We start from the raw sequence: 27,281 nt of genomic DNA on the forward strand, positions 1-27,281 counted from the left end.
CATGATGCACATACCCTCATCTACTTTAGCTGACGCACTGGACCTTTACATAGCTGGCGGCCATTGCAGCCACCATCACCCGCAGCCCCCTTCCAAACATCAAGTGCACCCAGCCACGCCTGACCCAACCTCGGGCTGCTGGTTGCTGCATGACAAAATTTACTCAACGTAGCCCTCCAGGACACCCAAGGCTCATTTATGCCACCAGTACCACAGCAGTACCGATCATTTTGTACGAACCTGCGCGGTTCTTAGCCGTACGGGGAAGACATAGACAACGCTGGACGAGCGTTGCGTTAAGGAAGCGCCCATGCATGCCGTACGAGTACACGGTATGCAACGGCAGTGCATGCCGTACGAGTACACAGTCTGGTCTGGAGACACTACTTCAATTTGCCGTTTAAGGTCCTGAGTACGATTTTGGGTAGTCCTCCGTCATTGCAGGGAGCGTGTGATTATGGCTAGGTGCTGAGATGTGGAGTTGGGGTCACAGTCGATGGACCGAGATTCGCACGCTGGAATGGTGGCGATTGCTGAACCCTCTGTCTCTGCGGATGTTCGGGTGAATGGATGAGGAGTGATCCTAGTAGGCAGGATCAACCACCTTGGACTTGCAGTTCGTATTGTGTAGTACAGTGTGGTAATGGTGGATGGTGCTGTATGGCATGTTCATTCCTAGATGTGACAGTCCTAATGTGTGCATATAGCCCAGAAGCCTCCCACTCTGTAACAACAACAACACGGCATGCACCACTCAACATGAGATCAACGGATGTTCACACACACACACAAAAGTGGCCCGGTGAACTGAAATGAGCAAGCAAAGCACGACGCCATCGGGACGTGATAAACAACTGTACGACAACCGTACGGATTCAACAGAAAGACAGCTGTTCCGCATGCCGGCACGAACTCCCTGCCGTCGCTGCCGTGCACGAGCAGTCCTCTCGCGGCGGCGAGAACAACGATGAATGAATGAGATTTCGTCGTGAAGCTAATGATTGTAATAAAGATCATGATGAAGGTAGCGGTCATGTGGTGAGCGGTGCTGGTAGTGATGACGGATCCATGCAGGCTTCCCTACATTCATCGCGCACACACACGCGCTGTGTCGTTGGCGGCAAGCAGCCATCATGCTGCCAAATTAGCATGACCGCCTGCGCCGCTGCAACTCTCCCCATCGGGGCCCTGTCCTTACCTCACAAGCCCTTACCGCCTCACAGGATGCCGCCTGCCTCGAGGCCGACCAAACGGCCGAATGACTCCAAATGACTCCTCAGGATGCGGACGGGTCCGGGGCCCCATCGATGGTTACGGATGGTTCAACACGGAATGGAAAACATGGTCCCTCCCGGAAAGGGACATCGTGGGCTTCACCTCACCTCGCCCCACCTCACCGCCGTCGACATCCCGCCGACACAAACCACCACCACCACCACCACCAACTACAACAACAACAAGTTCTTAATATCTCCAAGCAACCGCCGTCGCGAAGACCTGCGTCTGGTTTTCAGTTCATTACACAACACCATGACACCTTGCCTCCTTCACCAACGTTGCCAGCCGGATTCATGCCCAGAACAGTCCATCCTCAACTTAAAAGTTACCCCAACCCATGGGTCAAGTACGGCAATCTGTACGGATTCAAGGTAATAACAACTTTGATTTTGTTCCTGCCTTTGCTTTTTTGCCCGGCGGCTTGTGCTTGCTCGACCAAACGCCCACACCAACAAACGCGGATGAACCCGCACCCACCCAACCCCTCACATCCCGAGGCATATCACAACCCGCTGGTCGCCTTCATTTTCCGCTTCCCTATCGAGTACCATCATGAATCCCGTAAAACATCATACAGGATGCAGGTTCCGCCTGGTGGCGTCGGGTTGTAGCCGCTCACTTCCCTCCTTCTAGCCTGCCCTGTTAAGTGCGTGTTAAAAATGCCGCCCAGATGGGTGCTTGCTGGCTCCAAGTGGCCTCACTCCCGCCGACGAGAGGACCAGCACCAGCACCAGCACCACACCCGGTGACAAGGTAAACGAGGTAAACAGCGCTGCCAGCCCCTCCGCCGTGTTAGGGTCCTGGCCATAACTCTCTCGTAACGTCGTTGTCGTTCAAGCTTGTCGTAGCCGCGCCGCACTTCCGGCGGCTCACCCGTGCAACCACTCAATCCACACACTGCCGTAGCGCCTCAGTGTCTCGTTGAGGCGCTCCGGTGAAACTCGGTTTTCCAGGGTCCCTCCAGTTTGTCCGCCGCCGCCTCCAGGGTGGCAGATAGTCCGGCTGGGGTGGGTCATGCCAGGCGAGGGCAGGGGGAGGGGCAGCAGAGGGCGGAGAGCGGCCATGGAGGGTCTAGGAACAGATTGGCACCCCCCACACACGTACATATCAGAGGGAAAGCCCTTCCACCTCTTAACGTGCCCTCCCAACCCCAACCTCTCGGCCCCCCTCGCTCACCCACTGCCCCCGCCGCCGGCTGCTTGGCCAGGTGCCGCAGAGCGGTTCGCACGACGAGCTTGTGATCAAAGGCCAGCAGCGGCAACATGGTCACGTCGAACCAGCGGGCGTCCTTGGCGTCGTCCTGAACGATGAGCGGTGAAGGGCCCCGCGGGGGTCAGTGGTGCTCAGGCGGCGGCGGTCTTCCAGGACATAGTGCCACGTCCCTCCTCCCCTTCCCAGCATCCACCCTCGATCATCAAACCCCGTCGTCCCTTACGTTCCTTCTTCCCGGCTACCTAACCCCCCTGCCATTCACCTTTCTTTTAACATTCCCTCCCCTCCCCTCCCTTCTCTCCCCTCCCTCCTCCCTCCTTCCCTCCCTCCTTCCCTCCCCCCCCTCCCCTCCCTCCCTCACCGCCGCCTTGACCCCCAGGTTGGTGGTGGGCACCAGTGCCGCGTACGCCACCGTGACGGTCCAACCCCGCGGGTCGCGACCGGGGTCACCGAAGGCGCCAACCTGGAGGAATGGAATTGAGGAAGCAGCGGAAGAATTGTGGCAATCAGACGGTTTGGGTCAGAAAGACACGCCACCGCAATTCACCCGCGGCATGACCTAGACCAGCAGGGGCAATGCACCGCGCAATCACGTCACGTGTCCAGATTGGGTCGCTCGTCGTCTTTGGCGGGCATCCTTCACGCGCTTGCAAGGCAGGGGATCGCAGCGTAGCACGGCTGCAGTACCCGTGACAGGGTAGGGGATAGCGGTTTTAAAATGCGGATTTAATACATGTACGGAATGCAATCACTCCCGCACCGCCCTCGTGCTTTCAGCGGGCGTTTTACCTTCACTATCATTATCGTACTAGGATAGCTCGTTTCCACTAGTTCAGCATCTAATACATGTGTGAACATAATAACTGCATGGTCACTGGAAGGAAGACCTGACACAAGCCCCTGTGGGCTCCATCCTCGTTCATCCTCGGTTCAAGCCATTCATCCAGTCCCCTCCCGTTTCCCCCATTCAATTCCCCCCATCGCACGCAACCACCCCTTCCCCCCTCCCCCTGGGCCCCACCTGTGTGAGTGTCACCGTGGCAGGGTCCACGGAGGTCTCCTCCTGCAGCTCACGGCCGGCGGCTGCGTCCAGACCCTCACCCTCGTCCACGAAGCCGCCGGGGAGAGCCCAGGAGTCCTGGCCGGGAGGGCGGGACGGACAGGCATGGCGGTGACATTACAGCGGCAGGAGGCAGCGGCGGTGAGGAGATCGAGGGGCGGGGGGTTCCGATGCACACACACGGATTGCACTGCTGCGGGATGGATGCCTTGCAGCAGTCCTCCTGGGTATGGGGCAGCCTGGGCATGGGGCAGGAAAGTAAGGCCGAATGCATGGACATTTGACGATATTTTTACGCCTTTTGGAAAAATAGTCGACTATTGCGATACCTTTGCTGTGCCAAAGCTTCCATCATACCGTAACCCTAATGAGCCCACGGGCGGCCTACCTTGTAGGGTGGATTCTTCCGCTTGATTAGCAGCAATTGTGGTGGAATTCCATCGCGCGGTCGCGAAACAATAATGGTATCTACAGTAACGGCAGGCCTTGGATACCTGGACAAGACAGTAAGGGCGCGCTGTAACCTTATCGCACAGCAGGACACCCGTGGTATTTGTGTGCTAGGAGAAAAATCCTGACGTACAGCTATAAATTAAGGGAGATAGATCATCCCGGTGCTTGACTGACTGCCCTAAAGGCCGATGCAAACGTATGTGATACCGTAAGACAGGGTGCAGAAAGTCCCTATGCCTCCATCGATACAGGCAAGCTGATGTGCACCCGTCTGAGCTTACTGGTACGTGAAAGATCCTGCCATGCGGACGAGGCGTCTGTTGCTTCCTTCGTGCAAAAATTTAGACCTTCCAAGCCGGAGAACCCGCGCAGCTTGCATACGCAAATATAACGAGGGCCGTAATTATGTTAACAATGTTGGCAAAACAACTAGTTTACGCGAATAAGCCTTCGGCCCGTTGTGGACTAAACATAAGCTGCACGTGTTCCAGTTCATACGAGCTTCCACGAACATGCGAAAACGAAAAGTTTGGGTTAGGAAGGATACTAGTTTTGGCTATTCACGTACGAACGTACGGAGAATCGGCAAGGAAGCCATGGCGCAGGAATGGACGCACTTCAGATAATCCGTAGCGATACGGTTGTGAGGACAGCGGCCAACGGGTTGTATGCTTCAGGTGGCGCATCTTACCTACCTCTGAGACCCGCTGCATTTCGCTGTCCTCAGCGAAGCCACGTAAACTGCAGCCATGCTAGACATCAACCTTTTTAGGACGGGTAAGATCGATAAACAAAACTGGAGGTGACTTGGTGGTTATCGACGTTCGATCGTGCTGCGCTTGCAGAGAAGGGCGGCGATCCGGAGGTGGTTCGCGAGTCGCAGCGTAGGCGCTTTGCCGATGTATCGCTGGTTGATCAGGTTATTGAACATGACTCGGAATGGCGGCAAGGTGGGTTCCGGTGCAAGGACGGCGGGCTGTTCCATAAGCTCAGGCTGAAAGCGTCCCTTAAAAATAATTCATAAGCTAACTAAATTTCTCGGCTTCGGTGCCGTAGTTCGCTTTCAACTGGACCAATTGAACAAGGAGTTCAATGCGCTCAACAAAGAGATCGCCACTGTGCGGAAGGTGGGTGGGCCATTCTTAGCCTCGTTTTAAGTCGTGCGCCTTCTGCATAGAACTGCTATCAGCGTGGGACACCGGGCAATTCGTGTTCTATACGGTGCGGCCCACATCTGGTGTGCTGCCCCAGGCATTACCCCCTCCCCTGCCCAAAAGCCCCACTCTGCTGCTAGCTTCCCAAGGGATCTAGCTCGCCTAGGGTGCCTAGGGTGCACCTACCTCGATAAGCTCAAGAACTGAAGGCGCAACAGGTCTCACCGCTTACACAGTACCTGCAGCACGCTCTCTACATGGCAACTACCTAACAATCTTAGACGATGGCCATGTTCAGCGACAACCTAGGTCGTATCTAGATAACCGCACGAAATTATCGTAGGTAAATGCATTGCAACAACAAGTAAACCTTGTGCGGTATGTGTGACCTGGCTTCAGGCGGGTGGCAATTCAGATGAGCTACAGGAGAAGAGCAAGGAGCTTAAGAAGAAGATCCAGATGACGGAGGAGAAGGAGAAGGAGGTCATCATCACCCGCGACACCAAGCTGGTCTCCATTGGCAATATCGTACATGACAGCGTGCCCGTCAGCCAGGATGAGGTGCGGCGCTTCCATGTTCAAAGCAGCGCAGGGCTGGTGGTCCGATTCGCACCCAAGCTGGGCAAACCCATTTAAAGGGGCAACAACAGCACCGTCAACGTTTCAGCAAGCGTCTTCGTCCGAAGGCCTGTCCTGCGTTTGGGATTCAGGGAATTGCTCACCCTACTTCTTAACACCTTACATCTTGTGTGTGGCGGGAGGCAGTTGAATTGCTCGTCACACATATCATGTCGTACCATGTGGGTCATGTCCTAAACTACGTGGAGGCGAAGGCGGAGGCGTTCTCCAACGGAGCAAAAGGGAGGGAAGAGGCACCCCGTCGCACCCCGCTGCCTCGTTCACGTGCTCGTTGAGGACAACCACTGCACACCTACCGTCCATGGCTTCCCATCCGCCAAAGCCCCAGATCAAAGCTCCGAGGAGCTCCTATGTCCGTCGCATCACAAAGGGCCCCCCCCCCTGTCCACGTCGTCCTATGCTCAGCATTGGGGACGGGCTCGCTGCGTATCACCCTGACCTGCTGCCTCCTGCTATCCTGTTGCCGGCCGGCCTGCATGCTTGCCGGTCTGTCCTCAGACCAACAACGCCATCGTCAAGACCTTTGGCGAGCCCCGCCCATCAGTCGATCCAGACACTGGCAAGAAGCTGTACAACCACGTGGACCTGGTGCAGCTGCTGGGGATCGTGAACTTGGAGGCGGGGCAGGAGGTGGGTGCCCGGTGGGTCGGTGGGTTAGTGGGTGGCAGTGATGATCGCAAGGAGAAGGGGATGGGGCCTTGGCGGCGTGCCTTGATGAACTGAGTCGCGGGAAGGAAGTCATGAGAATGGCGGAGCGCTACGCTCTTAGGCTGGTTGGTCTTTGGCTGGATGGGTGCTGGGCCGCGCGGAAGAGGAGAGCAGCGGTGTAGTGGTGTAGCGGTGGTACTCGTGACTGGTGGCACTGTAGGGGAGGGAAGGGTGGCGCAGAAGGGCCCCAAACTCCATTTGGGGTCGATGGTCGTAAGGGCTGGCTGGGTTTGAAAGGAGTGAGGGCGGGTGCGCGTCTGGCATTGCGTGACAAAGGTAGTAAGGAGGTGAAAGAAGGAAACGTGACGGGTGCTGTCGAAAATTGCGCGTCGAATGTGGTGTGGGGCGGGTGCTACGGTGTTCCTAAGGTCGGTCAGGCTTACCCTGGGTGGGGGTGTAGGCTGGGTGGGGGTGTAGTATATATATATATATATCGACCGGTAACCATCGGGGGGAGCTCGTCACGGGAGACCGCGGGCGGAACACATCATGGGACTCATGGAATTGTATCGTGCATCACATGTGTTTTCAGGCGGCAGCAGTAGCAGCACAGCTTTGAGCATCTATCAACCCCCACACATAGGTCACCGGCAGGAACGGGTTGGGAAAAATTGTTCTGCTTTCTCGGAGATCAGGGAGCTTCGACCTGTGAGTTAGCACGTGGGAGGCAGTTTTCAGCAATGGCGAGCGTTTGAGGGGGACGGCATATTCGGCAAGGCGTTTCACATTCCGGCCGCCCGCAGTCGGCCTGTGTCAGTCCTAAGACTTTTCCATTTCATCTAGTGCCAGGCCAATCTGCATCTCGGTCGATGCAGCTGTCACCTCTGATGGCAGTTGTTCAGCGGCAGTTGGGATGAGGGACCGATGCGTAGTCGTGGGCAGAAGTATCTTTGGGGATGACACGGCGGGCTGAGGCTAGTAGGGGAGAGGCTCTTTCCTTTGCAGTGCGAGCGACCGCGACGTCGGTTCTTGGACATCACAGACGAAAGCCGACCTCCTATCCCCAGTCTATCCTTGGCATCAGCTTCCCTAATTCGTGGCTCGTCTTCCCGGCTATCCCCACTCCTCCATGTGGCTCTCGACAATTTCACTGGAGGGCGCTAATCCTGGCATGCATGCGCTAGCGCCTCCCATCGCCCGGTTCGATTCGGAACTTCCTTTCACCGCCTTGCTTGCCGGCAAATTTTCCCATTCACCCAACAGTCCAGGTGTTGTACTGGGCATCACGTCTGCTGTACTCATTCGCCCCATGAAGGCTCGCTCCGGTCTCCTCCCCCCAACCCCCGGTTGCTCGGTCGCTCGGTGTGTTGTGTGCAGGTTGCTGGCGGCCGCGGCTACTACCTGACGAACGAGGGTGTGCTGCTGAACCAGGCGCTCATTAATGCCGCGCTTCACTTTGCGTACAAGCGTGGCTTCTCGCCCGTGCACACGCCCTTCTTCATGCGCCAGGAGATCATGGCGGAGTGCGCGCAGCTGAGCCAGTTCGACGATGAGCTGTACAAGGTCACCGGTGGGTTGCAGTTGTTGTTGGGGAGTGCGTCGGCTACCTCTTTTTTTGACCACAATATTATTATTCATCTAAACGTTATGAATCTCTATAGCATTTCCCACCATTCGTGTGGAACAAGCACATTCCGCGCCTACTAACTCCCCACACAAACATTCTATCGCGACCAGCCATGTCCTGTCAGCGGCGAATGACCTCCCTATAGCACGCGACGCAGCCGCACACATGTGCGCATGAATGCACGCCGCCGTCAACCCGCTTCGCGCCGAAGCGAATCTTCACCCTGCTACCTCCTTGTATATCTGCATTCATTCCGTGGTGGTGTTTCTGTGGCCCTGCTTTGTTGTTGTGCAGGCGAGGGCGACGACAAGTACCTGATCGCCACTTCGGAGCAGACGTTGTGTGCGATGCACCGCAAGGGCTGGTTTGAGAAGTCGGAGCTGCCCATCAAGTACGTGGGCTACTCGACGTGCTTCCGCAAGGAGGTCGGCAGCCACGGCAGGGACACGCTGGGCATCTTCCGGTGAGCCGGTGGGACGCAGCCGCGGAGTCGGAGTCGGAGTCGGCGGCGGGCCGTGGGGGCCGTGGGCCGTTCCTCTTTGATATCCTTGTTGCTCAGGTCCTGTCGTCGTTGTTGTCCCCCAGGATTCACCAGTTCGAAAAGGTGGAGCAGTTTGTGATTGCATCTCCGGAGGGCATTGCCAGCTGGGAGGCGATGGAGGAGATGCTAGCAAACGCGGAGGACTTCTACCAGGTGTGTTTGGGTGTGTGTGTGTCTGCGTAATGATGATTCCCGAAAGGTACACAGCAGAGGCATAAGGAGTGTTGGTGGGCGCGATGTGCAATGGCTGCACAGTGATCATTTAAATGACGTGTGCCTAAATATGTGAGAGCTGCTCCAGAGAGAGAGAGAACTGCGCAGCGCCGTGCAGGGTTGGAGAGCGGACGTGTGCAAGGTAGCTGTGGTGACGGGTAATTCGGGGTTAGTGAATGCCACAGTGTTGGGTACATTCGGCGATGAGCGCCCGACAGGCTTTCCGTGCGCTTGGCATTGTTGTGTGTGTGTGTGTTGAATTGGCGGAAATGCAAGGAGGAATGCAAAGGGGACGCGCACCGGATTGGCTTCCCTTAGGATGTCCCCACTCGCGGCGCCCGTCTGGCAAGACGACGATGACGATGAGGAGGAGGGGGAGAAGGAGGAGGAGGCGGCATGCTGACTGAAATGCTTACTGGCGCGCCTCTCCTGACCGGCAGTAGCCCCGTCACCGTCCCATTACCTTTTGAAAACCCAAACCCACCTACCATCAATCCTACCTCAACATCCTGCGCTTCCAGTCTCTGGGCCTGCCGTACCGGGTGGTGAACATCGTGTCCGGGGAGCTGAACAACGCCGCCTCTAAGAAGTACGACCTGGAGGCTTGGTTCCCCGCCTCCTCCACCTTCCGCGAGCTGGTGTCCTGCTCCAATTGCCTGGACTACCAAGTGGGTGATCCTCATCGGGCACACGGACACACCGAAAAGGGGGAGGGTCGGTGAATTACGGCGTTTTCGTGGCAACTCACTGGGTTTGGGATGGATTTGGTTTTTGAGGTTATCTTCTAGGGCTGTCGAGGGCTTAGGTCCGAAGCTGAATGGGGTCCGAGGCAGACTTCGTCCGTCAACCTTCTATCCCATCGACATCTTAGCATCAACACCGCTCTCTCGTGTGCCCCTCGCTGCCCCTTGCGCCGCATATCCTCGTGGTTCGTCTTTCCCCCCCCCCCCGTCACTCCCTCGCGCTAAACATACGTGCGCACAGTCTCGCCGTCTGGACATCAGGCTCCGCACGCCCAAGGGCGCAGCTGGCGAGGCTTCCAAGTCCTTTGTCCACATGCTCAACAGCACCCTGTCCGCCACGGAACGGACCCTCTGCTGCGTGCTGGAGAACTACCAGACGGCCGAGGGCGTGCGAGTGCCCAAATTCCTGCAGCCCTACATGATGGGCATCGAGCTTATCCCCTTCCGGAAGCAGTACGACGCCAAGGGCAAGCTGGTGGATCTGCCCAAGCCGGCTCCGGCAGCGGCGGCAGCAGCGGCTCCCGCCGCCGAGGCTAGCTCCTGAAGTTGCGGGGCCCCGCGGGCTAAGCCATTGGCCGCACCGCTGGCATTGATGACACATGGAGCGTTAGGCGCGAGGGGAGGGGTACTCCTTGCACCACGGCCATTATTGGTGCCGGTGGTATCTGCCACGGTTGGCGGCGACACTGCCTTGCCGGCTGCCGCTCTGGGGTGTATGGGAGGTTCAAGGGACGACGGTGTGGAGGGAAGATGGGGAACGACGTCGGCGGTGGCGACAGCTGCTGCGGGTGTGCAGACGGCATCGGCGCTGGGGTGCTGGCAGCCGCCACGGTCTCTCCCGCGGACTCAGCGGCCGACAGACTGGCTGTTGCCACCGCCATTGGCGGCCTCCATAGTTGGGTCGGAAGTAGTGGCTGTAGCTGCGCCGACAGCGACCCCGTTCCGTCCTGCTCCTCTGATGCGCGACATGGCGCCGGTCCGGCTGGTAGACGGCATCGCCTCGCGCCTGAGAGAACCTAGGACGGCGCGTCGGACAGTGCCTGTGTCCTTGTGGCGCAGTCTATGCGCCACAGCGGCGCCGACATGTACGGCGGGTCCAGAGGTGATGGCTTGTATGTCCCGAGGAATGGGGTCTCTGCAGTACAGCTCGGCTGACGTGGAAGCTACCGTGTGCGGAGACGTCGCTGTACCGGCGGGCGCGGGGCCGGGTTATCCAATTATGAGGGGCTGGGATGGTAATGGTGCCGTCTTGATGCTTGCAAACTTGGCGACAGCTGCTGCTATTAGGGGGCGTCTGCACGCAAGCCGCCTCTACGGTCCGGGGGGATCGCTGCGGGCGATGTCGCGAGCTGCTCTTCGTGGCATTCTCAGCAGCCCGAGGACTGGGTGGTTGTGTAGCAGATGATCCGCTCAGCTTACGAGCTGATTGACTGGCTGGCTTGGCTTGATCGCCAACCTAGCTTTTGCCCGGGTAAAGATGAGTGAAACGTAAGTGAAAGGAGTGCAAATGCCGACAAGGTGCTTGCTTCCATCGGAGGATGGGCGTTTAGAGTGTGTTTGTGCATGTGTGTATGTGCTGCCTCTTGCTCGCAAGCTGGCAAAGAGGGTGAGTTGATGCAAGTTTTGTAAATGCAAAAGTGGTGGTGGCGCACACTTGCGTCTCCGGGGCTTGAAGTCCGTTTTCCCTTCAGCGCGCGGAGAGGCAGCGATGGACAAGGTGGCGAGAGGTCGCGGGCGTGTCTGAGAGCACCCCGGAGACCCTCCTGAACTTGAGGTGACGAGGTACGCGAACGGTGAATGCCCCCACTCCTCATGTGGTGGAGGGTTTAGCTGTGGCTGCCGTCGTCAGCACGTCAGGTGCCATAAAGAGTGACACCATAGTGGCTGGCACCAGGTTTGCACAGGTCTGCGCTGAGGGGCTGATGCACAAATGTCATTTGAGGTCGCAATGATGATTTCTCGATTTCCTTTCCGTAGTGGGAGGATGCAACACCTGCCGCATCCCTTTGCCATGCGTGAGCTAGGGTTCTGCAATCAAGCACGTGCCTTTGCTGCGGCGAGGACAGGTGAGGGTGAGGATGGCGTCAGACTGGCTGCCTGCGATTCGTAGCCACGTAGCTCCTTCATGTGTCTTGGTAATGGAGGGGGCCCCGCTACTGAGGCCCCAGGTTTGGGCTTGGACTCCGCGGCGGGAGAGGTATAGTTGCAATGACGAAGTGTACAGCAGTGCTGAAGCCTGAGTGATGGGGGCCGATATCACACAGAAGGTCTTCGGATGCCGTATGTGTGCGTGTGTGCATGTTTGTGTCGCAGGAGCGGGTGGTTATAATGGTGGCGGGAGACAGGCTAGCAAGGATTCGTAGCATGATGTCGTCAGCGATTCAGTGGGTATGTGCATGGTATGTGCCGTGCCGTGACTGCCGAGGAGGAGCATCGGATTAATCCTGGTACGAGTATGGCCTCAACAAGAGCACTTCTGCCCTGAAGTCGTGGCCGGTTTGAGCAGCTCATCCCGCAGGAAATACCTGTACAGCTTTGCATGCTTGATGACTTAGTGAACGGGCCTCTTGTGCCTGAACGCAGTCCACTGCCATCGCTACAGGTACTGTCAGGACACTTCCACGTTCCACTGCAGTTGGTGAGTTTGTGTCTCTCTTTTGTGAAGGAGCTCGTGGTACTCAATTATTCTGAAGGTGTCATGAGCATACAGCGTTGCTAGATGGAGATCGAGCAACACAGCAGCAACAATGGGCCATCAGCCCGCGCGCCAGCGAATGTGTGCACACCTGTTGAATCCATTGGCCCACTACCACATGCAGACGCCGTCTGGAATCTGAGGCCCTTACCTTGCCGAGGTAACTGCCCATGGGGTTATCGAGCGACTCAAAGTCGGAACGATGAACCGTTAACCACCGTTTGGGGACCACCGACCAAGTGACCGGTGTCAGATATTGCATGTGTCAGATTAGGGGGCCCCCAGTAACCCAGTTATCCCCCAGTACCTGCAACCCTGCTTAACAGGCTGTGTGTGCTCACTTCCTGCCAAATGACACATGGATGAGGACCGCACAACACGAGAGGAAACACGTAAAAAGATAAAAGAAGCAACATAACGGATTTCCGACGCAAGAGAAGTCTTGGTAAGAGGGAACGTTTCCTTAGTGAAACCGGAGCAGGGGACCTGTGTTATCAAAAATGCTCCAGCACCCAAGCCAGTGAGATTGTAGGCCGCAGATTTAGGGCCCTGTTGATTTTCTCTGCGTGGGCGCATGGGTGGTAAAACGGTTCAATATTACACCACTTGTTTTGGCCTTATTTGGTGGGACAGCCGACGCTCCCAGCTCAGGTCGCACCCTTCGCATCACCCTGATTCCATTTCGATATGTTTGGGTAACTACCTGGTCTACGATATCTTGACGTGCTGCGCATTCATAACCCAAATGGACATGTCCGCGACAACCAAACTAGGAGCACCCGTCAGGAGGTGCTCATTCCCCAATGGTAGCGGCGTACAAGAAGAGCATACATGGCCGATGTGCCGTCAACAATACCTGCTGTACTGTTTTCTATAAGCCTCCTTGTGCTGTATTAGTGCGTGAAGAGTTTCGTGGTCCTCACATCACACGACAGACTGTCAATGCCCCTTCCTAAAAGCCCTTAGGCTTGACTCTTACCTCCCTGCCCAACGCGCTTCAGTGTTACTGTTCACCAACGTATCCAACCGCCTTCGCGTGTAAGGCCTCCTTGCCTGTGGCTGGTCCTAGCCTGGGAGAGTTTCGTGTTAAAAGCCCCCAGCCAAGGTGACCCCTGTTGCTCCTGCTCCGAAACCTCCTGTTGCTGGCGCTGGTGCGTTTGCCGGTGCACCTCCAGGCGCAGGCTGCCTTTGACTCCTCAACACACGACGTCATTTAATATGCCACTTACGACCGCACACCCGTCCCATCGCGGCACCCGCTTTTAAAACCCCCTCGGCTCGGCTCGGCTGTCCTCCATTCTGCAGATCATATTTATGTGTATGTAAGCTCCGACCAAGGCAAAACGACTGGGGCCCCTAGAAGCATAGAACGTCGATATTCACTAAATCAGCTGCATCGACGCCTCTCGCTCCCATACCCTGCAATCAGCTCCAATACACCAGTAGTACTCCTCCCTGCAATCCACCACAACCATACGACATTCAAAACCGGCGAGAGAGCGTGTGCTCAGCGGGCCCAACGCCAGCGGTAATTCGACACACCGAAAGAAGGTCCATAGATGGTAAAAACACACACTGCGATACAACTCGCGAGGCCGAGGACCCAATAATGCTTCAAGGCTCTCCTCCGTCTTCCGTGTTACCGAGCCTAAATGCACCTAACGTTGTATCCCGTCAGCGCCCCAAGGGGCAACGTAATCCTAACAGCAAGCATTAAGCGTCACATCACACACCGATGCACGGCAACCCAGTGGCCGTAAAAAAACAGCTGCTCTACAAAAATCCCACGAGCCCTCCCCAGGAGGGACAAGGAAGAGACAAATAGAAACAAGAAGAAGTAGAAGAATGTTCCAGGCCAGACCAGGGCCCCCTAATTATGCGAGAGGGTAACAGCTATACCCCAAGTGCGCCTATTGGAGTCATAGTCTGCAATGCTGCAAATCCCGTACCGCCGGCACAGGCTGCACAGAGTAACGACAATTTCCCATACCATAACCGTCCAGAGAGGCTATCCAACTTAAGAGGGCGTGTCTCAGTGTAGCGGGCGGCGTCCTTGATGTCCCTTACATTGGGGGTCAAATGCATTACGATCTGGGGAGCCCCGCCCTTGAACGCGTATGTGTGGACAAAACACTCACTGTTTGTTGATAGGTCTGTGGTGGATACTGAGGAGGGCCGAAGTGAGGCCGCCGAGCTTAGGGCTTCCTGCTCACTTAAAATTAGCAGCATACCTTCCCCCGCACTCATATACGCGCGCACACGCACATACACATAATCCTCGCACAGAAGGACGCACATGCACTGAAACGCCTATACACGCATACTCAAATGATACATGCACGCACAGCACATACAGACAAGGCAACCCACCAGTTTGATCTGCCGTGTGCAAACCCTCACCACCCCGCCTTTTAGAAACCATCGCGCGCATCCACTCACCCTCCCGACATCAGGCATCTTGCTCAGGCAGGCAGAGAGACTCTATGCGGAGAGTAAAGCGTAGCATCTGCCAAATGAAGACACCACACAAAACACACACAACAAACCACAAACACGCGTCACGTAACGCAAACACAAACCAGCACTGCACACACACAGACACGCATATACATGCACATATGTGTGTGTGTGTGTGCGTACATGCACGCACACCGCAACGCACGTGGCTCCCGCGTCACAACACTCCAGTGCCATTGCACCTGTGCAGCTACAACTGCTCCAGCAACCCTGCGCAAAATGCTCTTCCTCCTCCGTCCATGCCCCGAAGCCCACTGTCTAGGCCCGCCTAGATTCCCATACAGACCAGCAGTCCCATCCCGCCTCGAGGACAGCGCAAAAAGGTGTTTTGCTTGTCCCAGCCAGCAGCGTCTGAGCACCGTCACCGGCGACGTCGGCGTCAAACCGGGAATGTCTACAGTTATGTCAACAGCAGCAGCAGCAGCAGCAGGGCCTTCCCTCCATTCTCTCCCAAACATGCTGTTGTGCCTCCTGACCCAGTTATCTCCGTGACAGATTTAGCTCGGGGCACTTCACGCGCTTCCCCTTTCCCGTGATGCTTTCGCTGTGTACGCTGAGTTGTGCCAGCCGCCTCCCGCAGCTCAGTTCCCCATACACCCTCATACGCCATCATTCACACCGCTGGTTCACAACAGAGCTCAGGACCTCACTCGATGTGTGCTGTGTGATCCTTGGCACTTTAGCGAAGAACGCCACTACGACCACCCGCACATCGCGCTCAGCTGAGTGCATCGCTCCCAGCACAGCACAGCACACGCACAGTAGCGACGCAGTCTTGCCGCCGCCGCCGCCTCGAACCGAACCGGAAAGAGCGCTCCTATCCAATGCAAACAGCCCTTTTCAGCTTCCGTCGGCCATCACAAGTCCCGCGGCGTCAGCCGTACGCTCGCGTCCATCCGAGCTCCCACACCAAAAGACCAGATCGGAAGCCCCGGCCGGGGAGGAGCCTCCTTTCGTTCCTTTGGGTCCGTGATGCTTTCCCCCCTCGTAATCCCCGCTTTCATCTGGATCCACATGGATCCAGGATCCGGTCCCGTCCCTGACCCGCTGCAGAAGACCTCAAAATCCAGATCATTTCGGATCTCAGCCCAGGTCCAGCTCATCATCCTAATGCCCCGTACACGATTTCCACTGCCTGCTGCACGCAGTCCTGGGGAACCAGCAGCCACAGCGGCGCACCGGGGCCAGGCACCGCTGCCGGCCGGTGACCCAACCCCGTGTACACCGCCATCCGGCCGCCCACACTCACATGCACCCGGTCTCCCAGCCGCTCCCGTACCTGTTGCTGCACGGATGCCAAAATGGCCTGGCTTGTGGAGGCGGCATCCGCTGCCGCTGCACCACCGGACGTGGCCCCTGACTCCGCCTTGACGGAGGGACCCCCCGTCATGCTCTGCCGCTCGGGGGCCCCGCCGGCAGCGGCCTCCAAGGCCCCTAAGCCCTGTTGCTGCTGTTGTTGTTGCTGCTGTTGCTGCTGCTGCGCGGAGGTGGGGGCCACTGGTGCACTGACCCGCAGGAAGCTGCGGCCCAGTGCTAAGCATATCAGGTCGATGATCAACACGTTGTTGCTGGAGCCGCCGCCGGAGCCGCGTTTCCTAAGAGGTGGGGACATGGTGCGGGAATACACATGATGATGCGACAAGTAAAAGGAATCCATTCCCGGAAAGAATAAAGAAACGCCAATTGCGGTGCTGGTGTGTCCAAGGCCCCGGATTTACCAGCGATTTTGCTTGGTTTGGACTAGCCAGCTTTATGGTACTTTGCTTATCTTTCTTTCCCCCCTAACAAACCCAGCAAACCATTCCGGAACAAACATCTGCTGCGATGTAAATCTGACATTTACCATTCCCTGGCGATTTTCCTATGCCGTCTTCCCCTGATCCCCTGGTTCGACCTTTTGCTATAAGACCTTATTAAAAAATTTAGCGATCCCCACGTCCACGGACGGATATTGCGGATTACATAATTATTACATAATTATTAATGTAGCCCCCTGCACGGCCCCCGTCCGGCGGCCCAGAAGCACAGCCCCAGCGCACAACACAGCCAGCCACCCACCCACCCACCCACCTGCAGACGATACGCAAACAGAAAGGCGGCTGCTGCATCGTCAGACGAACGTCCATGTCGGGCAACAGGCCGTACCGGGACAGCACCGGGGGACGCAGCGAGGCGCAGAAGCCCGCTACCGGCCAGGCCGCCACAGCTACTGCGTCCAGCAGCTTGCCCTCCTCCCCCGCCTCCGCGAGCTCCTGCACGACAGTGTGCAGGTTGGATCGGATCGAAAAGTCGAGCCGGGTCGAGTTTGCAAACGCCTTAAGGCTCGGCGAGGCCATGAAAGAAAACATATCCATTGTGTTGTAAAAGTTCTAGGTAAATTTGAAAACTTTGACTGAAATTTCTATCGAAGCATCAGCTATTTCCGACAGCGATATTGCCCAATCAAGAGCTGAATCGAAATTCGCGCGCGAGTCCCAGACCGGGGGCCGGGGAGCCCGGTCCGGTCACTGGAGTGCAGCGGCTGATAAGCGACTTTTCACAAAATTCCCTTTCATCAGCGTCATTCCTAAAATCAAACGTTACGGAAGCCTGACGGCAGTTACCTGAATGAGAACATTTTCTTCTGTTTTGCCACAACCTTGGTGTTTAATCACCACCCCTTCACCCCATCATTAAACCCTCCGTTCCTACCTCCAGCACTTGCAGGTACTCGGGCGGTAGCGAATGGCCGCTGCTACAGGAGATGGTGCACAGAACCAGGTCACAGAACTGGCTGCCAAACGGCTCCCCGGGAGAGCGAGGCGGCCCCAGCCGTGTCGTTCGTACGCCAGCATCCACCGGCGGCAACAGCCCTGACGGGTACGGCTGCGGCGGCGTCGCCGCCGTCAGCGGCGACGCCGCCACGCCTCCCAGTATTGCTGGTGACGGCGACGGCTGCGACGGCGGCAAGGCGATGATCCCACCTGGCGTCGGCGCCGGGGTCGATGTGCCCGGCGTCGCGCCGCCGCCAGCCGCTGCTGCGGTGCCACCTCCGGCGCCGCCTGTACCGCCGTACGGATCCCGTACATCCCGTGGCGCCCAGGTCATGTGGAGCAACAGCGGCGGCGGCGGCATGACCGCGTTGTGCCCTGCGTCTGCTGCCGCCGGGGCAGAGCCCTGACGGGGTCCAGTCGTACACGGCGTCACGCGCAGAGTCGCCGCACTGCAGCTGTAATCCTCCAACGTCAATGTACCGACCAGAGGCCAGTGCCATGTCAGCCCAGAACTCGCCGTCCCTGTTACACCACTGGCGCTGCCGCCGCCGCCATTGGCGCCGCCGCTACTAGCGGCGCCAGGTGCGCATGAGCCAGGCCGGCCCGGCACCTGTCCGACACCCATTGCATGGCCGTCCATGACGCCATTAGCCGGTAGTAGCCCGGCACCGGGAGGGACGTAACCAGCCAACCCTGGCTGCTGCTGTTGCTGCAACTGTTTCTGAGGCTGAGGCTGTTGCTGCTGCCACGAGCTCCACCTTCCATCTCCGTAGGCGAGGTCCGCACCGGGCGCTGGCGCTGCAGCCCCTGGTTCAGTCTTGATGCGCTTCGCTGCAGGCTGAAGTGGGTGGTAAGATGAAGATGAAGCTGCAGCCCCGGCTCCGTATTCCCCAGGGCCCGCTGCATCCACGCTACCGGGCCTGAAGGAACAAGTCCCCCCAATCGGTTGTTGTAGCTGCTGCGAATGGAGAGGGGTCTTAGGCTGCAGCGGCCGGCCCTGGCCGTCGGCGTCGACAGCAGCCGGGTCTGTAGCTGCCGTTGGGGGTGTTAGGACTGCCAGCCGCTGCACCCGTACGCCTCCTCGGCCCGCTGCGGACGTTGTTGCGACCGGCCGCGTCGTCATCTCCAGCCTCGCCAGCAGCGTCTGCATGCGAATGATCGCGCTCACCTCCTGCACCAGCGTCAACGCCGACTCTCCACGCTCCAAACAGTATTGCCGCCGCAAGCAGACCAAGCCTGGATCGCCGCTGGCGCTACTGCCGTTGTGAGTCGCGCCGCCAGCCAGGGCACCCTGCTCGTCCAGCACGAAACCCGCCGTCGCGGAAGCGAAAGCCCTCGCACCGGGGCCGCCAGCAGCAGCGGCGGTGTTGCGATCCAGCGGCGCGCAACCCGGAGAGCACAAGAACCTGCCGTACAGCCGCGCCGTCACCTGCCCCGCCAGTGGGTCTGGCCCCAGCTCTAGCTCCAGGCAGGTGGGCCCGACACGCGGCGGTGTGAGGCCACGCCGCCGTACCATGTGGCACGGCAGTGCCGTACCTGCGACTGCCGTGACCCTCACCCGCTGACACGGCGGGTTACAGAGCTCCACAAAGGTGGCGCCCACGGCCTTGAGCTGCACCAGCAGCACCTCCCACACCATTCGCCGCCGACACCACCGCACGACGCTGCTGAGCTGCTGTTGCGCAATCATGACGGCCACCTGCTGACCCGTGGGTCGGCCGCTAGCGCCGCCAGGTTTGCTGCCCACAGCGGCACGGACACCACCCCCGCACGACGCATGAACCGCGTTGGCGGCAGCGCCTGTGGACGGAATGCGTCCCTGCGTGTGCGAGTACGACGAGTGGGCGTACGGCGGCGACGCCGCTGCGGGCAGCGATGGGACCCCGCTGGTCTGGCCCGTAGCGGTGGCCACAGCGTCGGAACCTTGCCCCGCCCCTGACGGCGCAGAGGACGGTGCACCGCCGCCGCCGCCGCCCCCCCCTCCCCCGGCCGTTGACCGCACTTGCAACACGCCCACGCCTGTCCCGCCTGAACTACCTCGCCAAGGTGACGCTTCGGGCGAGTGGCCGCCGCCCACTTCATGACCGTTGGCGGCAGCCCGGGGGCTGTTGCCGCCGCTATGTGGGGAATGTAGGCCGTTATCGTTTACGGTGCCGTGCCCGCCGCCGCTGCCGCCACTGCCACCACCGTGAGCGGCGGTGCTGGCGGCCATATACGCCGCCACGACGTGGTCCGGCAGGCGGTATGTGCTTGCTGGTACGGGAATGCAGGAGAGAACCTGCAGGTTGTGCGGCAGCCGTGTTTGCGTGAGGGTAGTTAGCAAATGGCAGCGAAACACTCTTTGTATGAGACCGCCATAGAAAGAAAGCCTGTTTCAGCAGAGAGCCCATTTCTGAATGCACGAACGGATGCGTGTACAGTGTTTCAGAACGCAGCGCTGACGAACGGAGGAGATGGCCAGGCGGCCTTAAGTCGCTGGTGGGTGAAGTACGGGGGTGAAATTTAACAATGCAAAAGGAAACCAGAAATGAACTGGCTGCCGGAAGGCGTCTAAAGTCCGAAACTGCCCCTAGGGAGGGAGTCCTACGTGATCAGCTAGGGAGAAAGGATTTCTAGGCTAGGACTGAGCCGCGAGAAGGAAGGTGCTTTGGTAGCGGAAGAAGGGCTTTGGTATAGAGCAGCAGTCGTCCCAGCTCCTGCGGGGCTCGGGGTCGGGTGGAGCACACATCGCCTTCTCCTCCGCTGTGCCCCCCCCTTACCGCCGCAGCTTGCCATGACTTGGTATTGCAATGCCATGCACCGCGCCGTACCGTGCCGTACGCTGCCATATCGTGCCATGTGATGTACTTCTTTGCCCTGTCATGCAGTGCCGTGGAGTGCCGTGGACTGGCAAACCCTACAAGCCGTGCCATGCCAGGACAATATGCCGCATGTGTAGATTAATAGATGTCGGGGTCCCACCGACGCGAGTTCGCTGGTGAGGTGGAGAGGCATTGGCCTGCCATACCTTGATGGGCATGAGCTGCTTGTTGCAGCTGCACACCACCAGCACGTGAGGTGAGGTCAGGGAGAGACGCGACTGAAGGAAGAAGGTGAGGCACTGCGGCATGCGCAGCGGCAGCGTGTCGGGCGCCACGGGCTCCAGGGAGGGGAAGTTGGGCGGAAAGGGCACGCACTGTAGGGCCCACGTCGCCACCTTCTCCCGGGGCCGCGGCTCGATGGCACTGGGGAAATGAGGCACGGGGCATCAGGGAAGGGTTTTACAAAGGGGGGGAGAGGAATGGCTGGCCGGCTGCCCAGCTAGCTGGCTGGACAGGTTGAAGGTTCCCGTGCGGGCCCACAATCGCAACTAGGACCTCCCCAGTCCGGACATCCTCCTCAGTGACCCACATGACTCATAGGGTCAGTGAACCATATGTGTGGGAGGGCCGTACATCCAGGGCCAGGGGGTCCGTAACTCCGCAGTACTCACTGAATTGTCAGTGAAGTCAGTGAGCGTCCGACCTGCTTATCAAGGACCCACGGGTCACTGACCCGTCGGTCCGTCTGCCAACCCGCCCGTAGGCAGACGCTACATATATACTGCTACTCACAGGCCGGGGGTCGTCGCGGTGAAGGCCTCCAGCATGCCGTGCGGCAGGCGACTGATGTGCAGCGCCGCGCGCCGAGCCGCCTGGATGAAGTGGGTCGCGTCAGTGCTGGTATGGGTGCGCTGCAGCACGTGGCATAGCGCAACACAGGCCTCCTTCAGAGCGCGCCACGCGGGGCAAGAATCCGCGGAGGCGCTGTTATACGCGGCCATTGCGGCCTGATTTACGTAGTCCTCATTCTGCGAGGATCGGGGGCGGGTTGGGGAGGACGGAAGGACACGGGAAGGCAAACTGCGTAAAACCCGGTGGGGTTAGGACTGGGTTCGGCTGGTGGCGGGGTGGCCGGGAGTGGATGGGGTGAGGTGGGCAGAGGTGTGGGGAGAGGTGTGTGTGGGGAAGGGGAAGACAGGGCCGAGGTGGGGGTTTACTCGTCCTGGTGGTGGAGCGGCCCCACCCCACCCCACCGTGGCCTTTTCGAAGTTGCCGCTGTCCGCTGAAAGAAACACAACAACGGCGATGATGACGGCGACGACGACGATGACGCTAACACGCGGCTTCATACACGCGGGACGCTATACGATACAGCTGCCGTTCGTTTCGTCCCCAGGTTCCCACCATATCGTCAGGCGGCGAAACAGCGGGCCCTTCCCTGCACTGCAGCCCTCCCGCGCGCCACACGCGCACAGCGCCCCCTGCCGGCATAGCCCAGCCCAGTCCAGTCCAGCCTAGCCCACCGCTACACAGCACTACACTGCACTGCCAGCCGCACCATCGCAATGGTCGCCGCGTGGTCCAAGGAGCCCTCGTCCCGCTCGTCCTGTCCCGGCCTCAAAGTTAGCCGCCCACTGAACAAGTGCTTTCCAATCTTGAGCTCCGTCGTGCCCGACACCAGGTACTCCAGCACCGGCGCGCTTAGGACCACCAGAGCACCCGCCACCTCCTCCTCCGGCGCCGCACGAGCCAGCAACCCCGACACCTCAGGCGGTGGAGCCGTCGGCGGCAGGATGCGTGGCGGCGGCGGCGGCGCCGTCGCGCCGCCGCTGTCGCCGCCGCCTACGGCGGCGGCGCCGGAGGTGTCGGGCGCCGGGTCCAAGTCCATCGGCACCGCGGAGCCAGCCACCTCTCCGGCGGTGCTGAGGGCGCCGGCGGCCTCGCCGCCGTCCCGCGTCTGGGACTGGGGCTGCCCATCTGCCTGCGGCTCGTCCTCTTGCGTGCCTCCTGACTGCTGGTGAGGTACATGGCCGTCCCGGCACCACAGCTGCCGTGCGATACTGGAGAGACGCAGGGTGGGCGCCCTCTTGGCCTCCATCAGGATGACCTTCAGCTCGTGACGGATCTGGGGATCGACCCCGGAAGCCGACGGGGTGGTGCCGGCGTGGGTGGGGAGGAAGGTAAATGGGAGTAAAGAAACGCGGGCAGGGATGGGGAAATCATATGCGAGAAAGTGGGGAGTCAGCTGCCAGGGGACAGGGGTGAGGCAGGAGACAGTAAAGCCGGACGCGTTAACGCGCATTAGACCATGAGGCCGATGCAGTGTATAGGCGTGGGGGGTAGGGTGGAGAGGACGGGAGACGGGGAAAGACGGGGGTTAGGGAGGAGGGAGAGACGCGACGGATGCAAGCCAGGAAATGGCATGGAGGAATGTGCTTGTCCCTCAACAGAAGGGCGGGAACGGCAAGTCACGCAGAAGCGCATGACGCCACCCCTTCCTGTACACCATCAGTGTACCACGTAGTCCCTCACTCGTCTTCCAACCCTCCGTCCTCCACTGCAATAAATAGACGACTGTAGCTACACAACTTCCACACACAACCCTCCGTCCCACATACATGCACGCACCCACACACATACATGCATACCCACACCCACATGCACGCACCCACACCTGCATCAATTGGAACTGCGAGGTCATGTTGGCCGCGCGCATGAGCACCTCCTCCACGTTCACACGGAACGTATCCAGCCGCCGCAGCTTGGACAGCGACATGGGCTTGTGCAGGCTGCTGGGGGAGTTGAGCACCTCCACACAGCCGCCCTCACCCATGCCCAGCTCCAGGTAGGGGGGCCCCAGCTTGGCGGACCGCCAGTCCTCCCCGGGGCAGGCCGGCGGCAGCGCGCGGTTGGACACCAGCTGCGGAGCCTGGGTCCAGTACTCGATGCGCACGCCGGGGTGCAGCAGCTGCGACGGCTTGACGCTGATGTGGCCGTGCCAGCGGGAGCCCGGCGCCGCCAGTGCGCGCGCCGCCGCCGCCAGCTCGTCCACCAAAAGCCGTCCCGCCACGTCCGTCAGAATGGCGTGCATAACCGCCAGCGGCGCGCCTACCTCGTCGTCCTCGGAGCGGCGTACGGCAGCTGCTAGGGTGCCGCCGCCAGCGGCGGCTGCTCCAGGCAGCTGTAGGCCGCTGGCAGCGGGCGTGGCGGTGCTTTCACTCATGGTGCTGGCGGTGGGGCCGCCGCCAGCGGCTGCGACGCCGCCGGCGCCCTGTCTCTGGCGGCGTAGGTACGCGGCATTGTCCGCCGCCAGCACCATATGGAAATTGCACGTGTTGAGAATCTGGCCCGGTTGCCGGGGATCATAGAACGGCACGCCAATTGCCAACACGAAGTGGATTAGCCGCCACTTCCAACGCTGTGACGCCGCCGCCGCAGCCAAGGGGTCCGCCGCCGCCGCTGCGGCACCGGCAGCAGTCCAGTCGTATCCGGCACCGCCGCCGGAACCGCCAGCTTCGCCGCCGCCGCCGGCCGCTGCGTCCGGCGCCGCGTCAACTCCAAGCAACGGCTCCGAAGGCACCAACGTCAACTTGGCTTCATACAGCCCCTCCGCCTGCAGCACCGCCGTGCCGTGGCTGACACTGGCAACCTTCAACCCGGGCGGCAGCGCCACCTGCACACCAAAAGAAACCAATACGATGCGGTCGCTTCACGCCGGAAGGACGCCCCACCGGACACAAGGGTTTTGGCGCGCCATGCGTGTCTCACGTCCGTCGGACCGTCGGTACGCCAGACGGGGCTGCTTGCACCGTCAAATCGCGTCACTTAAGCGACCGTAGCGCCCTGGAGGCACTCTCAAACAAACAGCTACACAAGGACCGCCAGTCGCACTCCGGCATTTGCGCTCCAGCATTAACGCAGTTCCCAATCCTCCAAAACATGTTTTGGGGGCCCCAGCAACCGCACGCACTAAGCGTCCGGGGCCGCCCAAGGGCTTTACCGCCAGATTACCGGTCCTGCGCTTAGGGCCTGAGACCTTAGGGCCCGTCGCGGCAGTTGCCCCGCCCGCGGCACGGCTCAATAGGAGTACGCCGGCCCTGTAGACTCGCACTCAATGCTCTGCACACAGCTCTGCAAAAGCGCTTTGGTGGCTGCACCTCTCGATGCAGTCCCCGAGGCCGTCCATTGCTACATGTTTTCCATTGCACTGCGCTTGGCGCCTCAAGCTTGCATGTATGTTTACCCAAACATGCAGCAACTGGCTAACGGGTTGCCCCAAGCTTGCTGGGCAGCTAATTACCAGGACTGATCGATATCCACATGCACCAACACGCGCGCGCCGAGCGCTGCCGAGCCTGCCACCCGTCGCTGCTGCCCCACTCGTGCCCTGCTCCCTGCACTTTCCTCTCTCCCGCTTTCCCCGTGTCCCCCACCTGCACTAGCCGCGCCCTTATGAGGTGCGTGACGTGCGCTAGACGGGAGCGCTGCCGAGCAGGCGAGGCAGGCGGCGGCTGGAAGAGAGGCGGCCGCTGGAGGATGATGCTGGGCAACTCCTGGTAGGTGCCTGCGACGAATGCGAGCGCGCCCACATGTGTGTCGGGCATGGAATTGTGAGCAACGTGTGCAATAAGGAAGCACACCGCGTGCTTGGGGCAGCGGTCCGGGGGCGTTTGCGTGCGGGAGCACAACCCCGTGGGTGAAAAAGGAATGATCTATGCCCTGCAATAAAAGGTGGAGTGAATCAGGTACTCCTACTGTATATTCCCACTGCATATCCAACGAACTCCCTGGCACACCAACGCCAGGCGTCCCAACCTGAAACGCAACCTTACCCCTCCAGACCCCGTCCTCCTCAGACCCCGTCCTCCTCCAGACCCCATCCCTCAAGGTAACTCCACAACACACCTGTTGTCAGCACCTCCAGGGCCGTATTGACATCGTACATGTTCAAGTACGACCCAGCCATGATCCTCCCCGCCGCCTGCTGCCGCATTTGCTGCACCACCTCCGTCATGGTACGCACGTGGCTGGCTGCGACGTCCAGCACCCGGTCATGGTCCACCAGCTCGTTTAGCACCTTCCACGGCTTCCAGTTCAGCAGCGCAACCGCACGCAGTAGCTGCTGCCTTGTGCCATTGAGGTGTTGAAGCAGCCGGTACTTGCTGCTCGAGAGCAGTGTGTAGCCAGGTACGTGGGTCGGTTAGAGGGCCGAGAAAACCGTGTCAACGGTTCGGGATATTTAGGGGGCCAGGGAATAGCATACACGCAGACCCAAATTTCAAGGACAGCGTGGGGACTGGGGCGGTGAAGGGAGGCGCAGAACAAAGCATGGCCAGGAGCGCACGACTGTGCCCTTCTGGTAATTTGCACAACTTTGCAAGCACACGTTTAAAGGGCATCGTGTCGGCAATAATTCCGAGCGATGGCAGGGGAACAGCAAAGGTGGCTGGTTGATAGATGGAGAACATAGGGGCGAGGTGATCTGGAGGAGGGCCGTATGGAGGTGGGGCGCGATGGTTTTGAGACGCGCAGCATAGGTCCAGGCCGCAATTAGGCCAAACCCATGCATCGGCTCGTCCTTACGCTCAACGCTATGGCAAGCTGTGTGCTTGGCCAACCTCATCCAGCCCGCACGCCGGGAGTGGGGGCAAACGCCAGCAAGCAGTTATCCGTACATCAGGCGTGAACCCGCGTGACGTGTCGTTGTAAGGGGCCAAAGGCATTGGACCAACTACTTTCAGACACCTACGTTCACCGCCGGCGGTGCTTACCGCTGGTCGGCGGACTCGCGATCAGCCTGCCCAACGCTGTCCGGCTGCGACAGCTTGATAAAATCTGACAGAACATTGTCAAATATGTCCGCAAACAATTTTTGTAACTCCACGGACGGCTGTGCCCCGCGCAAGGGGCCTGGAGCCTCCATTTCAGCTCCGCAAAAGGCGACCTTCCAACCGCGCCCGCACGCCCCTTTTGCCTCTGCCTCTTAGCAGAGGCGTGCCTTGCTAGTCAGCTATCCATGTAAGCGGGTGCCCTTGGAGAGTTTCGTCTTAAGCTATCGACAGATTTCCAGAAAAAGAATTCACCTTAGATGATATTACCAGCATACAGCAAAATTGTCATGCAAGAAAGACCAAACATCCATTGCATGTTGATTAAGTGCTCGTCCTGTAGTGTAGTACGGCAAGTGCGGCGCGGGAGGAGCAGACCGGAATTGGCCAGAGGACAGTGACTGATACGGTAGTGCGTTACAAAGATTAGCTGGGAACAAAGCGCTGAATCCAGACAACGCTAGTTCGCCAGTCAACCGTGCAAGCAAGCGCAAGTCAGAACGTCGTCTGTTGGGGATTTTGAATTGTTTAAATAGTGATTTACTTTGTATTCGGGACCCAGCTCAATAGTAAAATAGATAAGGCGATTTGACGTTGCTGGCATATCGGTCGCCAGTAACAGCGAAGTGATGGCAGAGCGCGAGCAATCGCGCGGCGGAGGCCAAGAAGGCTTGGAGGACATCCTCCAACAGCGGGACGAAGGAGGACACCAGAATGGCGGAGCACCTAGTTACCCGGAGGGGGCCGATGCGGTGAGTAACAGACGCCAGCTATTGCTCCGCGCGGTCAGACTGTAGGCACAGCCAGCCGCCGCAAGTTCTGTTATATCAAAGGCATGGGAGAGACCGGACCCAGTTTTAAAATAGCGGGAAAGGGATGCGCCGCCGCTGTTGTTTGACCAGGCTGGATTAGAAGCTACGGGTCAGGCTTAGCTTATGAAGAACACGAATCTGTAGACCGCGAGTGGCCGACTCAGAGTATTAGTGCTCGTGAGGTTGGGTCCGTTTCCGGTGGATGGCGCCGCGGCAGAGGGGTAGTTGCTTTGAGATGGCGCAGCGGGGTCTGTTATCCCAACGGGTCCCTGTCCTGAAAGCAGCCAAAAGCCCGCAATAGCGCCTA

At 59.2% G+C, this 27,281-nt stretch overlaps 4 protein-coding genes across 4 annotated transcripts; 1 reads left to right on the forward strand and 3 right to left on the reverse strand.

Annotated features, from left to right (window-relative positions):
• Positions 1-2,092: 2,092 nt before the first annotated feature.
• On the reverse strand, positions 2,093-4,442 carry VOLCADRAFT_74606 (uncharacterized protein). Its single transcript, XM_002950386.1, has 6 exons — positions 4,285-4,442; positions 3,939-4,044; positions 3,512-3,628; positions 2,852-2,953; positions 2,455-2,578; positions 2,093-2,280 (listed from the first exon to the last, which is right to left on the reverse strand). Exons 1-6 carry the CDS (start codon positions 4,380-4,382, stop codon positions 2,189-2,191), a joined length of 639 nt encoding a protein of 212 aa, XP_002950432.1. The 5' UTR covers positions 4,383-4,442; the 3' UTR covers positions 2,093-2,188.
• Positions 4,443-4,663: 221 nt separating this feature from the next.
• Positions 4,664-10,112, forward strand: VOLCADRAFT_81049 (uncharacterized protein; the record flags this gene model as incomplete). Its single annotated transcript, XM_002950262.1, has 10 exons — positions 4,664-4,780; positions 4,849-4,953; positions 5,060-5,130; positions 5,557-5,718; positions 6,295-6,426; positions 7,822-8,014; positions 8,366-8,534; positions 8,657-8,765; positions 9,347-9,493; positions 9,810-10,112. The coding sequence occupies exons 1-10, from the start codon at positions 4,753-4,755 to the stop codon at positions 10,110-10,112; spliced, it is 1,419 nt and encodes a 472-aa protein (XP_002950308.1). The 5' UTR covers positions 4,664-4,752.
• A 217-nt stretch (positions 10,113-10,329) lies between these two features.
• Positions 10,330-12,525, reverse strand: VOLCADRAFT_104690 (uncharacterized protein; the record flags this gene model as incomplete). The annotated part of the gene is made up of 3 exons (XM_002950387.1): positions 10,330-10,752; positions 11,562-11,619; positions 12,415-12,525. The coding sequence occupies 3 exons, from the start codon at positions 12,523-12,525 to the stop codon at positions 10,415-10,417; spliced, it is 507 nt and encodes a 168-aa protein (XP_002950433.1). The 3' UTR covers positions 10,330-10,414.
• Positions 12,526-15,882: 3,357 nt separating this feature from the next.
• On the reverse strand, positions 15,883-26,257 carry VOLCADRAFT_90807 (uncharacterized protein; the record flags this gene model as incomplete). The annotated part of the gene is made up of 13 exons (XM_002950388.1): positions 15,883-15,930; positions 16,030-16,257; positions 16,291-16,375; positions 16,851-17,032; positions 17,472-19,811; positions 20,344-20,429; positions 20,495-20,757; positions 21,127-21,362; positions 21,893-22,579; positions 23,009-24,007; positions 24,768-24,898; positions 25,240-25,496; positions 26,106-26,257. The coding sequence occupies 13 exons, from the start codon at positions 26,255-26,257 to the stop codon at positions 15,883-15,885; spliced, it is 5,694 nt and encodes a 1,897-aa protein (XP_002950434.1).
• Positions 26,258-27,281: the final 1,024 nt, after the last annotated feature.

The sequence above is a fragment of the Volvox carteri genome (assembly GCF_000143455.1).
Source record: "Volvox carteri f. nagariensis unplaced genomic scaffold VOLCAscaffold_18, whole genome shotgun sequence".
NCBI classification, from domain to species: Eukaryota; Viridiplantae; Chlorophyta; class Chlorophyceae; order Chlamydomonadales; family Volvocaceae; genus Volvox; species Volvox carteri.